The 17,452-nt window shown below is 42.1% G+C and overlaps 1 protein-coding gene across 2 annotated transcripts in view; it reads left to right on the top strand.

Moving 5' to 3' along the window:
* Positions 1-17,452, top strand: part of pex5lb (peroxisomal biogenesis factor 5-like b) — a 136,140-nt gene that overhangs the window by 47,519 nt on the left and 71,169 nt on the right. Inside the window, exons 2-3 of one of the 2 annotated variants that reach the window (XM_071362649.1) lie at positions 6,643-6,738; positions 16,258-16,372. In XM_071362649.1, the coding sequence (XP_071218750.1) occupies positions 6,643-6,738; positions 16,258-16,372 (211 nt within the window). The remainder of the gene's footprint in view (positions 1-6,642; positions 6,739-16,257; positions 16,373-17,452) is intronic. The other variant, XM_071362650.1, reaches the window with a different exon arrangement.

Here is a 17,452-nt window from a genome sequence, read left to right as displayed (position 1 = left end):
TCTTCAAGCTCTGTCAAATTAGTTGTTGATCATTGCAACCATTCAAGTATTGTCATAGATTTTCAAGCAGATGTATGTCAAAACTGTCACTCAGCCACTCAGGAACATTCAGTCTTCTTGGTAAGCAACTTCAGTGTAGATTTGGCCTTCTGGTTTAGGTTTAGCAGACTGAACCAAGTTTTCCTGTAGGATTTTGCCTGTGCTTAGCTCCATTCGGTTTCTTTTTTATCCTGAAAAACACACCAGTCCTTAACGATTACAAGCATGCCCATAACAAGAGGCATCCACCACTATGCTTGAAAATATGGTACTCAGTAATGTGTTGTATTGGATTTGCCCCAAACAACAATTTGTATTCAGGACAATTATGTCGATATAGGACTTGTTTTACTGTGGATATAGATACTTTTGTACCTGTTTCCTCCAGCATCTTCACAAGGTCCTTTCCTGTTGTTCTGGGATTGATATGCACTTGTCGCATCAAAGTACGTTCATCTCTAGGAGACAGAATGCGTCTCCTTCCTGAGCGGTATGACGGCTGCGTGGTCCCATGGTGTTTATACTTGCGTACTATTGTTTGTACAGATGAACGCTGCACCTTCAGGCATTTGGAAATTGCTCCCAAGGATGAACCAGACATGTGGAGGTCTTGGCTGATTTCTTTTGATTTTTCCATGATGTCAAGCAGAGGCACTGAGTTTGAAGGTAGGCCTTGAAATACATCCACAGGTACACCTCCAATTGACTCAAATTATGTCAATTAGCCCATCAGAAGCTTCTACAGCCATGACATCATTTTCTGGAATTTTCCAGGCTGTTTGAAGGCACAGTCAACTTAGTTTATGTAATCTTCTGACCCACTGAAATTGTGATACAGTGAAATAATCTGTCTGTAAATAATGGTTGGGAAAATGACTTGTCATGCACAAAGTAGATGTCCTAACCCACTTGCCAAAACTATAGTTTGTTAACAAGAAATTTGTGGAGTGGTTGAAAATCGAGTTTTAATAGCTCCATCCTAAGTGTATGTAAACTTCCGACTTCAACTGTAGCAGTGGCAACTCTGTCACACTGACTGAAATGTACATTTCATCCACCTCCCACTATTACTGTCATCTTTTAAGAAAAGTTTTATGGGAGCTGTTATGAAACAAGATGTTTAATAAATGAGTGGAGATACTAAAGCAGAGAGACAAGCTGTAAAAGTACTTGCTGCCAAGCTTCCTAAAATATGGCTGTGCAGATGTGAGGAGTTGACACTGGTGTCCTAGAGTGAACTCTTTCCACTCCAAGTATTGAACCCAGACCGCATGATGGAAGAGCTTGTTTGCCAACTGAGCTAAAGCCTTGGTTTAGGTCTTGGAACTAGCATGAGCCTTCAGGTTTAAGACAAGTTTATTTACCATGCAAATGTAGTGCAATGAACCAATCATTTGTTACATTGTTGAGTAAGTCGTCCAGACTAGTTACGCATCACCTTCACTCATTCGTTGATCAATGTCCTTATCATAACTTAAGTGGAGAGTCTACTTCAAAATACTTATTTACTCTTTAAAGTGTTAGGTTCTTATTTTTCAGAGTAAATAACTCACGGACACTAGAGAAGCTTAACCAAGTTTAATTCTTCCCAAAGGGTCGACACAGCTGTATTCTCTCCAATCCTTACATCTTGTAGTTCCACAGGAAGAGGGTAACAGGATAATAAACCCTTCTTACTCCCTTCAGGGGATCTGACCTGACCTCCTGACCTCAACCCCTCCTTCGCCTAATCCACCGATGTCCATTTGCTTCCTCTATAGCAATCCTTTGATCTCCTCCCGTCCACCCAACACATTTCAAAGCCATCTGTCTTTCTACAGAAAACCATTAACTTCTGACATAAAACCCAGTCTCTTGCACTCCTTATATTCTATGCTTCTGATCTATCCTTTAATATCTCAATGTTCAAAGTTTAGCCCGATTCCAACAAAAGCTGGAATCCTTAGTTGCTACATCCATTTTTGGACTTGTATATTAATGATACATACCCATTGATTATTGAAGAATATAATTTACAAATGCCTCATGAGCTTATTTCAACTGTACCTGATCAGAACCCAAAATATATAAGCTTGTTTTACTCCATTGTTTGTAAACAACAGAAATGTAAACAACAGTGTATAACCTCATAACGTGGTTAAAACTATGCATTTGATATCATGGATGGTCAGTCCTTGCACCCATAGCTCTGTCTATGAATTTGAGAGTGGGTACATTTCTCCAGCCCCATCCCTTAACTTTTTGGGTGAAATGAGCAGGGAGACGATTTGTTATTGTTGCAGTTAAGGATTCTAGCTTTAATGTCACCCAAAGGCTTGTAGTGGAGACTGATTTCATCTTTCCATCAAAACTCATTTCTGTGTTGATCCTATAGTTGTAATAATAGAAACCTGGACCAATGTTCTCTCAAATGTTTGGCACTAAGTCTTCTGAGTGAAAATTCTGCAACTTCCACCGTGCGTTTACTATGAACACTGAGGCTGTATCCGCATTAAGTTACAGTTTCAGACAGTTGTCATGTAGGCTACTGTGGCTTTTTGATCATAATGTAGACCTACCAGTTTAGCCTACCACAAATAAAAAACAATGGAGAAAATGCATTCTATAACATTTTACCTGGAAATAGCTGTTCTATTATTCAGCCTACAGTACCAGCCAATGTTTGGTGTAAAATGTAGGCCTACATTGCATGAGACTAGGGAGGGCTTAACATTAACCTGTTTATCCACTTGTCCTTTAGACAAGGAGGTGACAAAATGTTTTGTTTGATAAAAAAAAAAAAAACTTTACAAAATAGTTATTATTCCCATACAATTAATACAGAGAATCAAGACAAATTATGCTATCCTCTGCCTATTGGCTACTTAGCTTTTTCAAGAACCTCTCAAAATACAACACTGTGCCTTTAACCCCTGTGTGGTAATGTTACCCCCATATACCCCCACATTTTTTGCTAAATAAACACACAAAATCAACAAACACACCTTACTTACCTAAGTGTTCAGACCCTTTACTATGACACTCGAAATTGAGCTCAGGTGCATCCTGTTTCCATTGATTATCCTTGATGTTTCTACAACTTGATTGGAGTCCACCTGTGGCAAATTTAATTGATTGGACATGATTTGGAAAGGCAAACACCTGTCTATATAAGGTCCCACAGTTTACAGTGCATGTCAGAGCAAAAACCACACCATGAGGTCAAATGGAATTGTCGAGACAGTTCTGCGGAAGGGTACCAAAACATTTCTGCAGCATTGATGGTCCCCATCATTCTTAAATGGAAGAAGTATTGAACCACCTAGACTCTTCCTAGAGCTGGCCGCCCCGGCCAAACTGAGCAATCGGCAGAGAGAAGGGTATGCGTCAGAGAGTTGACCAAGAACCAGAGTTCCTCTGTGAAGATGGGAGAACATTACAGAAGGACGACCATCTCTGCAGCACTCAACCAATTAGGCCTTTTTAATGGTAGATGGCCAGATGGAAGCCACTCCTCAGTATAAGGACATGACACCCCGCTTGGAGTTTGCCAAAAACACCTAAAGGACTCTGACCATGAGAAACAAGATTCTCTAGTCTGATGATTCCAAGCTTGAACTCTAGTCTGAATTCTAAGCGTCAAGTCTGGAGGAAACCTGGCACCATCCCTACGATGAAGCATGGTGGTGGCAGCATCATGCTGTGGGGATATTTTTCAGCGGCAGGGACTGGGAGACTAGTCAGTAGCAAGGGAAAGATGAACGGAGAAAGGTACAGAGATCCTTGATGAAAACCTTCTCCAGAGCTCTCAGGACCTCCGACTGGGGTGAAGGTTCACCTTCCAACAGGACAACAACCAACCCTAAGCACACAGCCAAGACAACACAGGAGTGGCTTCAGGACAAGTCTCTGAATGTCCTTGAGTGGCCCAGCCAGAGCCCGGACTTGAACGCGATCGAACATGTCAGGAAAGACCTGAAAATAGCTGTGCAGCGACGCTCCCTATCCAACCTGACAGAGCTTGAGAGGGTCTCTGCCAAAGGTGCTTCAACAAAGTACTGAGTAAAGGGTCTGAATACTTATGTTAATGTGATATTTCAGTTTCTTAAGTTTTTTTCTTTGTCATTATGGGGTATTGTCTAGATTGATGTAAAAAAACGATTTAATGCATTTAAGAATAAGGTTGTAACATAACAATGTGGAAAACGTTGAGGTCTGAATACTTTTCGAATGCACTGAACGTACAGTACCAGTCAAAAGTTTGGACACCTACTTATTCAAGGCTTTTTCTTTATTTTTACAATTTTCTGTAATGTAGAATAATCGTGAAGAGAACACTATGAAATAACACATGGAATCATATAGTAACCAAACATAGTGTTAAACAAATCAACAAATATTTTATATTTGCAAAAGCCACCCTTTGCCTTGATGACAGCTTTGCACACTCTTGGCATTCTCTCAACCAGCTTCATGAGGTAGTCACCTGGAATGCATTTCAATTAACAGATGTGCCTTGTTTATATTCATTTCTGTAATTAATTTCCTCAATGTGTTTGAGACAATCAGCTTTGTTGTGAGAAGGTAGGGGTAGAATACAGAAGATAGCCCTATTTGGTAAAGACCAAGTCCATATTATCGCAAGAACAGCTCAAATAAGCAAAGAGAAACGACAGTCAATCATTACTTTAAGACACGAAGGTCAGTCAATTTCTGCACTTGAAGAACTTTTAAAGTTTCTTCAAGTGCAGTTGCAAAAAACATCCAGCAATATGATGAAACTGGTTCTCATGAGGACCGCCACAGGTAAGGAAGACCCAGAGTTGCCTCTGCTGCAGAGAATACATTCATTGGAGTTAACTGCACCTCAGATTGCAGCCCAAATACATGCTTCACAGAGTTCAAGTAACAGACACATCTCAATATCAACTGTTCAGAGGAGACTCCGTGAATCAGGCCTTCATGGTTGAATTGCTGAAAAGAAACCACTACTAACTGACACCAATAAGAGATTTGCTTGGGCAAAGAAACATGAGAAATGGACATTAGACCAGTGGAAATCTGTCCAAATTTGAGATTTTGGTTCCAACTGCTGTGTCTTTGTGAGATGCGGAGTAGGTGAACGGATGATCTGCGCAAGTGTGGTTCCCACCGTGAAGCATGGAGGAGGTGTGATGGTATGGGGGTGCTTTCCTGGTGACACTGTCAGTGATTCATTTAGAATTCAAGGCACAGTTAACCAGCGTGGCTACCACAGCATTCTGCAGCGGGTACGCCATCCCATCTGGTTTGCTCTATCATTTGTTTCTTAAGGGAACAAAATCCCACATACCTCCAGGTTCTGTAAGGCCTATTTGATCAAGACGGAGAGTGATATAGTGCTGCATCAGATGACCTTGCCTCCACAATGACCCGACCTCAACCCAATTGAGATGGTTTGGGATGAGGTGGACCGCAGACTGAAGGAAAAGCAGCAAACAAGTGTTCAATATATGTGGGAACTCGTTCAAGACTGTTGAAAAAGCATTCCGGGTGAAGCTGGTTGAGAGAGTGCCAAGAGTGTGCAAAGCTGTCATCAAGGCAAAGGGTGGCTACTTTGAAGAATCTCAAATATAAAATATATTTTGATTTATTTTTACACTTTTTTGGTTACTACATGATTCCATATGTGTTATTTCATAGATTTGATGTGTTCACTATTAATAAATAAAACCCTAGAATGAGTAGGTGTCAACTTTTGACTTGTACTGTACATATTAACCAATTGCTATTAATTTAACAATATTAACATTTATTTTGATGTAAACCCAATCTCATTTTTGTTTTTATTTAAAAATGCTATCTAGTTCACTGGAACAGCAATGAGTAGTTATAAACCACCCCATGTAAAATCACATTTTCTGCTGAACTGTGTCATCAGTTCATCCACGTAGACAAACTATACTATACTGTGTGCATAATCTCAGGTGGCTGAATAAAACAAGTAGCTACCTTTCTACAGAGAATAACTTTTTATCCAGTAGACATCCTCCAAACTCAGTATTGTGATGTTAAAACCCTGATATTTTATGGTACGATTATTAAACTCTGATAATGTCATGCTGCCCCTCACACGGTTGTCTTCAGTTTAAAGGGGCAGCCCATCCATTTATCATACCCTATATGCCTTTTCTTTTTGTCATCATCTGAACATGAAACCGTATATTAAGTAATCCTTTTAAGGCAATGATCTACTTAAATTCAGATTTCTGTGGTGGACCACCTGTTTTAAGTTATTTCAAACTGCCTATTCAATTCCTTGATATAAAAAGACATTGTCAGCATCCACTTTCAGTTTTTTTCTTCTACAGTATAAGATGGAAATGCATGTTTAATTAAAACCATAGAATTTGAATTACTAGAATGGACTTTCACATTCAAGTCAATGTTCTGTGATAGGTGTACAGGCGGCCATATTGAGTTTACCCATGAGTGCACTGTCAAGTTGCCAGTCAGATTTATTTGATATGTTCTAGTAATTCTATATCTATGGTTATAACAGGCCATTAAATGGTAAATTGAGGAAGTGGAATAGAAACCATTTATCACCGCTGACACAAGTCATTGTTGATCTCACTGTTATAGGGGAAAGGGGAAAGGGCTGTTGCCATGGTGCTGAAGGAGCTTCCGGGTAAAAAGGCATCCTCCGAAGGAAACCCCCTCCTCACCGTGACAACCAAGGTGGGCATGACGACCACCGACAGGAAGCGGCAATCAATCACTTCCTGGTTTGGTATACTGTACATAACTGCTTTTTTTCCTTTCGATTTCTTTGCTTAGCAGACACTGCTAGCCAAAGTAACTCACATGGCTTAGAGTTCTGCACATACAGCCTGGCAGTGAACCAATTAAGGTTAAATGCAGTGCCAGTGGCAGTGTTTCTTGCAGTGCCCCCCTGGGACTTGAAACAACTACCAACATATCACCAATGCTGTCCCTATTTACTTGGCTTGCTGCTGGCTGCATGTGAATGTATTTTGGCAAGCTGGAGCTAAAGCCGCATCGAGACCCTTTTTCAACAACCAAAAGTAAAAAGAGAATGTCAAATCTGTTCTGCAGCTGCAACTTTCTATTTCTGCAAACAAACGGCTACATACACTCAAGGCCTTGTAAAAATATTGGCATCGTCAATTTATATTACTGTTCTAAAACGATGCATGACATTTTCACATGTTAATTTTAAAACCATGAAATAACCTGGGGTGAAATTACTTATTTAATTTTTTTTTAAACTCAACCACCCCCAGGGGCCTCCCGAGTGGCGCAGCAGTCTAAGTCACTGCATCGCATCGTAGGTGTCACTACAGACCCGGGAGACCCGTGAGGTGGGGCACAATTGGCCCAGCGTCGTTAGGGGAGGGTTTGGCCGGCTGAGATTTCCTTGTCCCATCGCGCTCCAGCGACTCCTGTGGCTGGCCGAGCGCCTGCACGCTGACTTCTGTCGCCAGTTGTATGGTGTTTCCTCCAACACATTGGTGCGGCTGGCTCCTGGGTTAAGCGCGCAGTGTGTCAACAAGCAGTGCGACTTGTCAGGGTCATGTTTCGGAGGACGCGTGGCTCACGACCTTATCCTCTACCGAGTCCGTACAGGAATCGCAGCGATGGGATAAGACTAAATACTAATTGGATATCACGAAATTGGGGAGAAAAAGGGGTAAAAGTACCTAAAAAAAATAATATATATATATATATGTATGCATGCATGCAGACTATGATTTCAACAGTTTAATTCAAAATGAGAAACTTAGATGCTGCTTAGCTTTTCTTTTCTGCTCCAATCCAAGCAATCTTGTTTTTGTTGGTTATGATTTTGTGTGTGAAGTGTGCTTTAATGCAACATTTGATTTTCGTGAATATGCTCTATTTGCAAAACTGATCTCCTAGTTATCCCATGCAGTAATACTATATTTGTTACCCCAGAAATGGATATTTAAATTTTTTCTATTTTGGCCCATCAATATATTCTATGCAATGAAACAGGCTTTTGGTGGTTAGTAGCTTATTTTATTTAAATCACGATGGTAGAAATGTATGAGCTTGTTGCCCTCCAGTAACGGTCTCGAAGCACACTGAATACACTGTTTTAGTGGTCACAGCGATGAGTATGTGTTTGTTGTTTCGCCCCTTACATTTCCCTTAGTGCTACAGTATATTTTCCTTATTATGACTCCTTGACATATGTATAACCTATATACAAGTAATTGCCAAAACAAATAATAACTTCTGGAGGCTCTGTTATGGTGTGCATTTTCCTGGTTTTTAGGTCCACTCAACCCCTTAGAGGGCAAGGTAAACGGCAATAAATGCGCCGCCTTTCTGAGTGATCACCTTCAGCCTATGGTGAATCATTTCTATGCTGATGCTAGTGGTATCTTCCAGGATGCCAATGCCCCCATTCGCAGGGCACGAGTGCTCATTGAATGGTTTTATGAGCATGAAAACAATGTTACCCGTATGTCATGGTCATCTCAGTCACCAGATCTCAACCCAATTGAACACTTATGGGAGATTCTGGAGCGGTGCCTGAGACGGTGTTTTACACCACCATCAACAAAATTATGGAATTCCTCATGGAAGAATGATGTGACACTTCTACCATACAACCGCTCCTTAACCAACTAGCTGACTGGTCAGACCAAAACAAGATGAAGCTCAACCCAACAATGTGCAAAGTCACGTACGCCTGTTTCAGCCACAATCCTGACCCACCTCTGCCATTATCCAAGCCAATCTAAAATGGAACACGCACATGTCTGACATTACCAACAAAGGTGATGATGAACTATCTTCGCCACTTAAACTTCCCTGTTTTGTCCGTCCAGTGCTGGTCTATGGTCTATCCTTGGCATGTAGGTTTCTCACTTATGGGTGGCACACATTGCGATATGTGCGAGGGGAATAGGCAGGGTATATGCAAGTTAAATACTGTAGTATTACTATAGTTAAACTGTTGTGTTTTTGCGGTCATTACTATAATATTAAGTAGTGTTTTTTTTGCAGCTATTACTGTAGTGTTTAGTATAGTCACAGAACAACACGGCCATTTTTCCAGCCAAAGAGAGGTGTCACAAAAATCAGAAATAGAGATAAAATGTATCACTAACCTTTGATGATCTTCATCAGATGACACTCATAGGAGTTCATGTTACACAATACATGTATGTTTTGTTCGATAAAGTTCATATTAATATAAAAACATCACAGTATACATTGGCACATTATGTTCAGTAGTTCCAAAAACAACCGGTGATTTTGCAGAGAGCCACATCAATTTATAGAAATACTCATTATAAATGTTGATGAAAATGTGTTGATGTTGATGAAAAGTGTTATACATGGAACTTTAGATACACTTCTCCTTAATGCAACCGCTGTGTCAGATTTCAAAAAAGCTTTATGGAAAAAGCAGACCATGCAGTAATCTGAGTACGGCCCTCAGAGCCCAAACAAGCCAAAAAGATATCCGCCATATTGTGCAGTGAACAGAAGTCATAACATTATAAATATTCACTTACCTTTGATGATCTTCATCAGAATGCACTCCCAGGAATCCCAGTTCCACAATAATGTTAGTTTTGTTCGGTAATGTCTGTCATTTATGTCCAAAAAGCTCCTTTTGTTAGCACGTTTGGTAAACAAATCCAAACTCATGAAGCGCGTTCACTAGGCGCAGATGAAAAGTCAAAAAGTTCCGTTACAGTCCGTAAAAACATGTCAAACAAAGTGTAGAATCAATCTTTAGGATGTTTTTAACATATATCTTCAATAATGTTCCAACCGGAGAATTCCTTTGTCTTCAGAAATGCAATGGAACTCAAGCTAACTCTCACATGAACGCGCATGGTCAGCTCGTGGCACTCTGGGAGAGACCTTATTCAATCCCCTCTCATTCGACCCCCCTCCACAGTAGAAGCATCAAACAAGGTTCTAAAGACTGTTTACATCTAGTGGAAGCCTTAGGAAGTGCAGCATGACCAATATCCCACTGTATCTTCAATAGCGAATGATTTGAAAAACGACCAACCTCAGATTTCCCACTTCCTGGTTGGATTTTCTCTCAGGTTTTTGCCTGCCATATGAGTTCTGTTATACTCACAGAACTCATTCAAACCGTTTTAGAAACTTCAGAGTGTTTTCTATCCAAATATACTAATAATATACATATATTAGCAACTGGGACTGAGTAGCAGGCAGTTTACTCTGGGCACCTTATTCATCCAAGCTACTCAATACTGCCCCCAGCCATAAGAAGTTAAGTGAATTGTTTCGCTCCACAGTTATTCAAGATGATTAGTAAGCCAGCTAAAATGGTTTACAATAGTTAGCAATCACTTCTCCACCTATTTTGATAGCTACAGTGTGCCTGCCGTGTCAATGTATCCAAAACTGACGTGCTGTTTCCAGTTTTGTTTACATTTGACAATTTTGACATTCATCCATGTGTATCCACTTTCTATGCACATTGAGTCAATTCCATAGTTGTCCTCATTGAAAAGCATTGAATTGATTGAATTTAAATGGAATTAACCCCGACCCTGGTGATGTACTGTCTCCGGCCATTCACATTGGAGTTGACTTCAAAGCCTATACATCTCATGTAATGTGGATTAGGATTTCTAAAGCAGAGCAGATTTGGGGACTAGAACACATCGTCTGCGATATTGGCAATGTTTACAGCCAGGGATTAGGCCATGGTTAAGCTTTAGAAGTAGGACGATTACTCCTCTGTGATTTGATAATAGATCCCTTCACTTTTTCCACATTTTTTAATGTTTCTAAAATTAATTAAATAGTTTTTTTCCCTCGTCAATCTCCACACAATACCCTATAATGACAAAGCAAAAACGGGTTTTAAAAAAATGATAGAATATCACATTTCCGTAAGTATTCAGACCCTTTACTCAATACTTTGTTGAAGCACCTTCGGTAATGATTACAGCCTCGAGTCTTTTTGGGTATGACGCTACAAGCGTGGCACACTTGTATTTGGGGAGTTTCTCCCATTCTTCTCTTCAGATCCTCTCAAGCTCTGTCAGGTTGGATGGGGAGCGTCGATGCACAGCTATTTTCAGGTTTCTATAGAGATGTTAGATCGGGTTCAAGTCCAGGCACTGGCTGGGTGCTTCAAGGACGTTCAGAGACGTTCAGAGAGTCCCGAAGCCACTCCTGCATTGTCTTGGCTGTGAGCCTAGGGTTGTTGTCCTGTTGGAAGGTGAACCTTCGCTCCAGTCTGAGGTCCTGAGTGCTCTGGAGCAGGTTTTCATCAAGGATCTCTCCGTACTTTGCTCCGTTCATCTTTCCCTCGATCCTGACTAGTCTCCCAGTCCCTGCCGCTGAAAAATCCTCACAGCATGATTCTGCCGCCACCATGCTTCACCGAGGGGATGGTATTGGCCAGATGATGAGCGGTGCTTGGTTTCCTCTAGAAGTGACACTTGGCATTCAGGTCAAAGAGTTCAGTCTTAGTTTCTTCAGACCAGAGAATCTTGTTTCTCATGGTCGGAGTGTCCTTTAGGTACCTTTTGGCAAACTCCAAGTGGGGTGTCACGTCTTTTACTGAGGAGTTGCTTCCGTCCGAACACTGTACCATAAAGATCTGATTGTTGGAGTGCTGCATCGATGGTTGTCCTTCTGGAAGGTTCTCCCATCTCCACAGAGGAACTCTGCAGCTCTGTCAGAGTTACCATTGGGTTCTTGGTCACCTCACTCCCTTCTCCCCGATTGCTCAGTTTGGCCAGGCGGCCAGCTCTAGGAAGTCTTGGTGGTTCCAAGACTTCTTCCATTTAAAAATGTCAGAGGCCACTGTGTTCTTGGGAACCTTCAATACTGCAGAAATGTTATGGTACCCTGCCCCATATCTGTGCCTCGACACATTCCTGTCTTGGAGCTCTACGGACAATTCCTTCAATCTCATGGCTTGGTTTTTGCTATGACATGCACTGTCAACTGTAGGACCTTGTATAGACAGGTGTGTGCCTTTCCAAATCATGTCCAATCAATTGAATTTACCACAGGTCGACTCCAAGTGACTATCTCTCTCATCACTCAATGCATAGGTTTACCTCCACTGTATTCACATCCTACCATACCTTTGTCTGTACATTATGCCTTGAATCTATTCTACCGTGCCCAGAAACCTGCTCCTTTTACTCTCTGTTCCGAACGTGCTAGACGACCAGTTCTTATAGCCTTTAGCCGTACCCTTATCCTACTCCTCCTCTGTTCCTCTGGTGATGTAGAGGTCAATCCAGGCCCTGCAGTGCCTAGCCCCACTCCCATTCCCCAGGCGTTCTCATTTGTTGACTTCTGTAACCGTAAAAGCCTTGGTTTCATGCATGTTAACATTAGATGCCTCCTCCCTAGGTTTGTTTTATTCACTGGTACAACCCCAAATCCGTAAACACGGGCACCCTCATAGATATCATCCTAACCAACCTGCCCTCCAAATACACCTCTTCTGTCTTCAACCAGGATCTCAGCGATCACTGCCTCATTGGCTGCGTCCGTAATGGGTCTGCCTTCAAACGACCACCCCTCATCACTGTCAAACGCTCCCTAAAACACTTCAGCGAGCAGGCCTTTCTAATCGACCTGGCCCGGGTATCCTGGAAGGATATTGACCTCATTCCGTCAGTAGAGGATGCTTAGTTATTCTTTAAAAGTGCTTTCCTCACCATCTTAAATAAGCATGCCCAATTCAAAAAATGTAGAACCATGAACAGATATAGACCTTGGTTCACTCCAGACCTGACTGCTCTTGAGAAGCACAAAAACATCCTGTGGCGTACTGCATTAGCATCGAATAGCCCCCGCGATATGCAACTTTTCAGGGAAGTTAGGAACCAATATACACAGACAGTTAGGAAAGCAAAGGCTAGCTTTTGCAAACAGAAATTTGCATCCTGTAGCACAAACTTAAAAAAGTTCTGGGACACTGTAAAGTCCATGGAGAATAAGAGCACCTCCTCCCAACTGAGGCTAGGATACACTGTCACTACCAATAAATCCCTGGTAATTGAGATTTTCAATAAGCATTTTAGTATAGCTGGCCATGATTTCCACCTGGCTACCCCTACCCCGGTCAACAGCCCTGCACCCCCCACAGCAACTTGCCCAAGCCTCCCCCATTTCTCCTTCACCCAAATCCAGATAGCCGATGTTCTGAAAGAGCTGCAAAATCTGGACCCCTACAAATCAGCCGGGCTAGACAATCTGGACCCTCTCCGTCTAAAATTATGTGCCGAAATAATTATTGCAACCCCTATTACTAGCCTCTTCAACCTCTCTTTCGTATTGTCTGAGATCCCCAAAGATTGAAGAGGGGGGATGACCGCGGCAGCTTTCCAAAGGGGGAGACACTCTAGACCCAAACTGCTACAGACCTATATCTATCCTACCCTGTCTTTCTAAGGTCTTCGAAAGCTAAGTTAACAAACAGATCACCGACCATTTCAAATCCCACCGTACCTTCTCCGCTATGCAATCTGGTTTCCGAGCTGGTCATGGGTGAACCTCAGACACGCTCAAGGTCCTAAACGATATCATAACCGCCATCGATAAGAGACAATACTGTGCAGCTGTATTCATCGACCTGGCCAAGGCTTTCGACTCTGTCAATCACCACATTCTTATCGGCAGACTCTACAGCCTTGGTTTCTCAAATGACTGCCTCGCCTGGTTCACCAACTACTTCTCAGACAGAGTTCAGTGTGTCAAATCGGAGGGCCTGTTGTCCGGACCTCTGGCAGTCTCTATGGGGGTGCCACAGGGTTCAATCCTCGGGCCGACTCTTTTCTCTGTATACATCAATGATGTCGCTCTTGCTGCTGGTGATTCTCTGATCCACCTCTACGCAGACGACACCATTCTGTATACTTCTAGCTCTTCTTTGGACACTGTGTTAACTAACCTCCAGACGAGCTTCAATGCCATACAACTCTCCTTCCGTGGCCTCCAATTGCTCTTAAATGCAAGTAAAACGTAATGCTCTTCAACCGATCGCTGCCCGCACCTGTCCTGCATCACTACTCTGGACAGTTCTGACTAAGAATATGTGGACAACTACAAATACCTAGGTGTCTGGTTAGACTGTAAACTCTCATTCCAGACTCAAATTAAGCATCTCCAATCCAAAATTAAATCTAGAACCGGCTTCCTATTTCACAACAAAGCATCCTTCACTCATGCTGCTAAACATACCCTCGTGAAACTGACTATCCTACCGATCCATGACTTCGGCAATGTCATTTACAAAATAGCCTCCAACACTCTACTCAGCAAATTGGATGCAGTCTATCATAGTGCCGTCCGTTTTGTCACCAATGCCCCATATACCACCCACCACTGCGACCTGTATGCTCTCGTTGGCTGGCCCTCGCTTCATATTCGTCGCCAAACCCACTGGCTCTAGGTCATCTATAAGTCTCTGCTAGGTAAAGCCCCGCCTTATCTCAGCTCACTGGTCACCATAGCTGCACCCAACTGTAGAACGCGCTCCAGCAGGTATATTTCACTGGTCACCCCCAAAGCCAATTCCCCCTTTAGCCGCCTTTCCTTCCAGTTCTCTGCTGCCAATGACTGGAACGAACTGCAAAAATCACTGAAGCTGGAGACTCATATCTCCCTCACTAGCTTTAAGCTCCAGCTGTCAGAGCAGTTTACAGATCACTGCACCTGTACATAACCCATCTGTAAATTGCCCATCCAACTACCTCATACTGTTATTTATATACTGTTATTTATTTTGCTCCTTTGCACCCCAGTATCTCTACTTGCACACTCATCTTCTGCACATCTATCACTCCAGTGTTTAATTGCTGTATTGTAATTATTTCGTGACTATGGCCTATTTATTGCCTTACCTCCCTTATCCTACCTCATTTGCACACACTGTATATAGACTTTTTCTATTGTATTATTGACTGTATGTTTGTTTATTCCATGTGTAACTCTGTGCTGTTGTTTGTGTCGCACTGCTTTGCTTTATCTTGGCCAGTTCGCAGTTGTAAATTAGATCTTGTTCTCAACTAGCCTACCTGGTTAAATGAAGGTGACATTAAAAAATAACAGTCATTCCAAATTGTCTTTCTCATTCCTAATTAAAGGGGTTGTAATGTCTGAGTCATTAGAGTCTACCTCACAGAGACAGTTATGACTCTAGGTCACACTCAGACCCTCTCTCATTTTCCTTCCCAAATAGACATGGGCGAACATCCATAGTGCACATGGGCATGTATGCATGTATGTCCTCGCCGAACATAATCCGCACGGACAAACACACGCATAGTGGTTTAATGGTGGATGGTGTCTATGGTAGAGGAAGCGGTGTTCTCTATCTCCCAGCTACTGCTTATCTGTTTGAAGGCAATACATTGTTCCATATATAGTTTTATGTCCGTAAGTGGTCTATGTAACATCTCCAATGTTGCACAATCTGACATATGGGATCTATATATATCTCAGTCATGTGCTGTATATCATCCTTCAACAATAGAAAGTAAAGGATATCATATATTGTATTACATGACATTTTACTGTAAGCTGCTCTGTGTTTATTGAACATCAAGGAATACTCAGGGTCACTATTTAGTCAAGTGATGTAAATAAATATAATTTGGTTACGCTTTCACTTTTACATTTCATTCTCAAATGAGAAAACATAACACGTTTTATGATTTTGTGTTTTGAAGATCTGTTTCTCAACTCGTATGGTCAAGGGATTTTGGCAGCTGTTTCATTATGTGTCGTATGCTTGGTTTCACCATCGCTCCTCTTTTGGTTCTGCCTCATCAAAATCAGTTATTCTCCTCATGCTCAACATGTTTTGCTTAGCTGTGATCCGATTAATCTCAATCCCTATGAATTCGGGCATAAACTTGAAGTGTTCCATATCCAGTTGATAGTAATCAGTTTCTAAATTGACTCTTAGATTGAAATGGACCGTAGCCCCCCTCAAGTTTGCCTTCCGTTACTGTATCTAACCTAAGAGTGTTATACATAAACAAAATAGGGCATCAACTGTTAACCAGGGATATTCACCGACATAAAAAAGACAACCTTGGTGTGCCACATCAAATCGGTTTGTGGGCTGGATTTGGCTCACAAGCCACGAGTTGCAGACTCCTACTATGGACTATCCTTCTCCTGCAGCATTTTTCTTTTTTTGTTTTCTGTTTTCCTCACTGCGTCTCTCCTCCCCAGCTGGTCGGTGAGCAGCAAGAGAGCCGCCCGCTGCTGAGCCCCTCCATCGACGACTTCCTGTCGGAGAGCCGCATCGATGGCCCTGTGGTCCGACCGGTCACCTCCAACACAGCAGGTAGCCCTCTCTCATTACCCACAACTCATTAATGCCCTCATCTGCTCCTCTCCTCTCGTTGTCTCTCAGCCAGTCCCAATTTGTTCCCTGCTCCACCCTCCCCCTAGGCAAGTGTTTCCCATAGCTCTCCTCAAGGGCCCCCAGCCAGTTACACTTTAATTATTCCAGTACAAGCACACCTGAATCAATGGCAAAGGTTCATAAAGATGCCGGAATTCAGATATGACGTCATTGTTTTAGGACTATCCACAGAGTTTTTAAACAACGGCACATGACATGGTTCAATATACAAATAAATCGCAAAAATGTTCCAATTGGCAGGCATCTCAAAGCTGCCCCACACACAATACCCCATAATGTCGAATTTGAATAGTTTTTTTTTTCACATACAAAATGTAAAACTGAAATGTCGTTAGTCAGTAAGTATTCAACCCCTTTGTTAACCTCTACGGGATTGGTGACTTTAAAACAGTTACAGAGTTCAATGGCTGTGATAGGAGAAAACTGATCAACATTGTAGTTACGCCACAATACTAATCTAGATGACAGAGTGAAAAGAAGGAAGCTTGTACAGAAAACATGCGTCCTGCTATTTTTTTAATCCTTATTATACCAGGTAAGTTGACTGGGAACACATTCTCATTTACAGCAACAACCTGGGGAATGGTTATAGTGGAGAGGAAGGTGGATGAATGAGCCAATTGGAAGCTGGGGATGATGGTATGGGAATTTAGCCAGGACACCGGGGTTAAAACCCCTACTCTTACGATAAGTGCCATGGGATCTTTAGTGACCACAGAGAGTTAGGACACCTGTTTAACGAAAGACGACACCCTACAGAAGGCAATGTCGCCAATCACTGCCCTGGGGTATTGGGATCTTTTTTTTAGACCAGAGGAAAGTGTGACTCATACTGGCCCTCCAACACCACTTCCAGCAGCATCTGGTCTCCCATCCAGGGACCAACCAGATCCAACGTAGTTAGTTGAACGTCTACAGACTAACACTCTAGTAACCCTCTGTAGATATGCATTGGGACCAATAAAGTGAAAGTTAATATGCTATAACCACCCAACACAT

Source organism: Salvelinus alpinus, chromosome 23, assembly GCF_045679555.1.
Source record: "Salvelinus alpinus chromosome 23, SLU_Salpinus.1, whole genome shotgun sequence".
Classification (NCBI taxonomy): Eukaryota; Metazoa; Chordata; class Actinopteri; order Salmoniformes; family Salmonidae; genus Salvelinus; species Salvelinus alpinus.
This window is presented reverse-complemented; position numbering and strand designations above follow the sequence as displayed.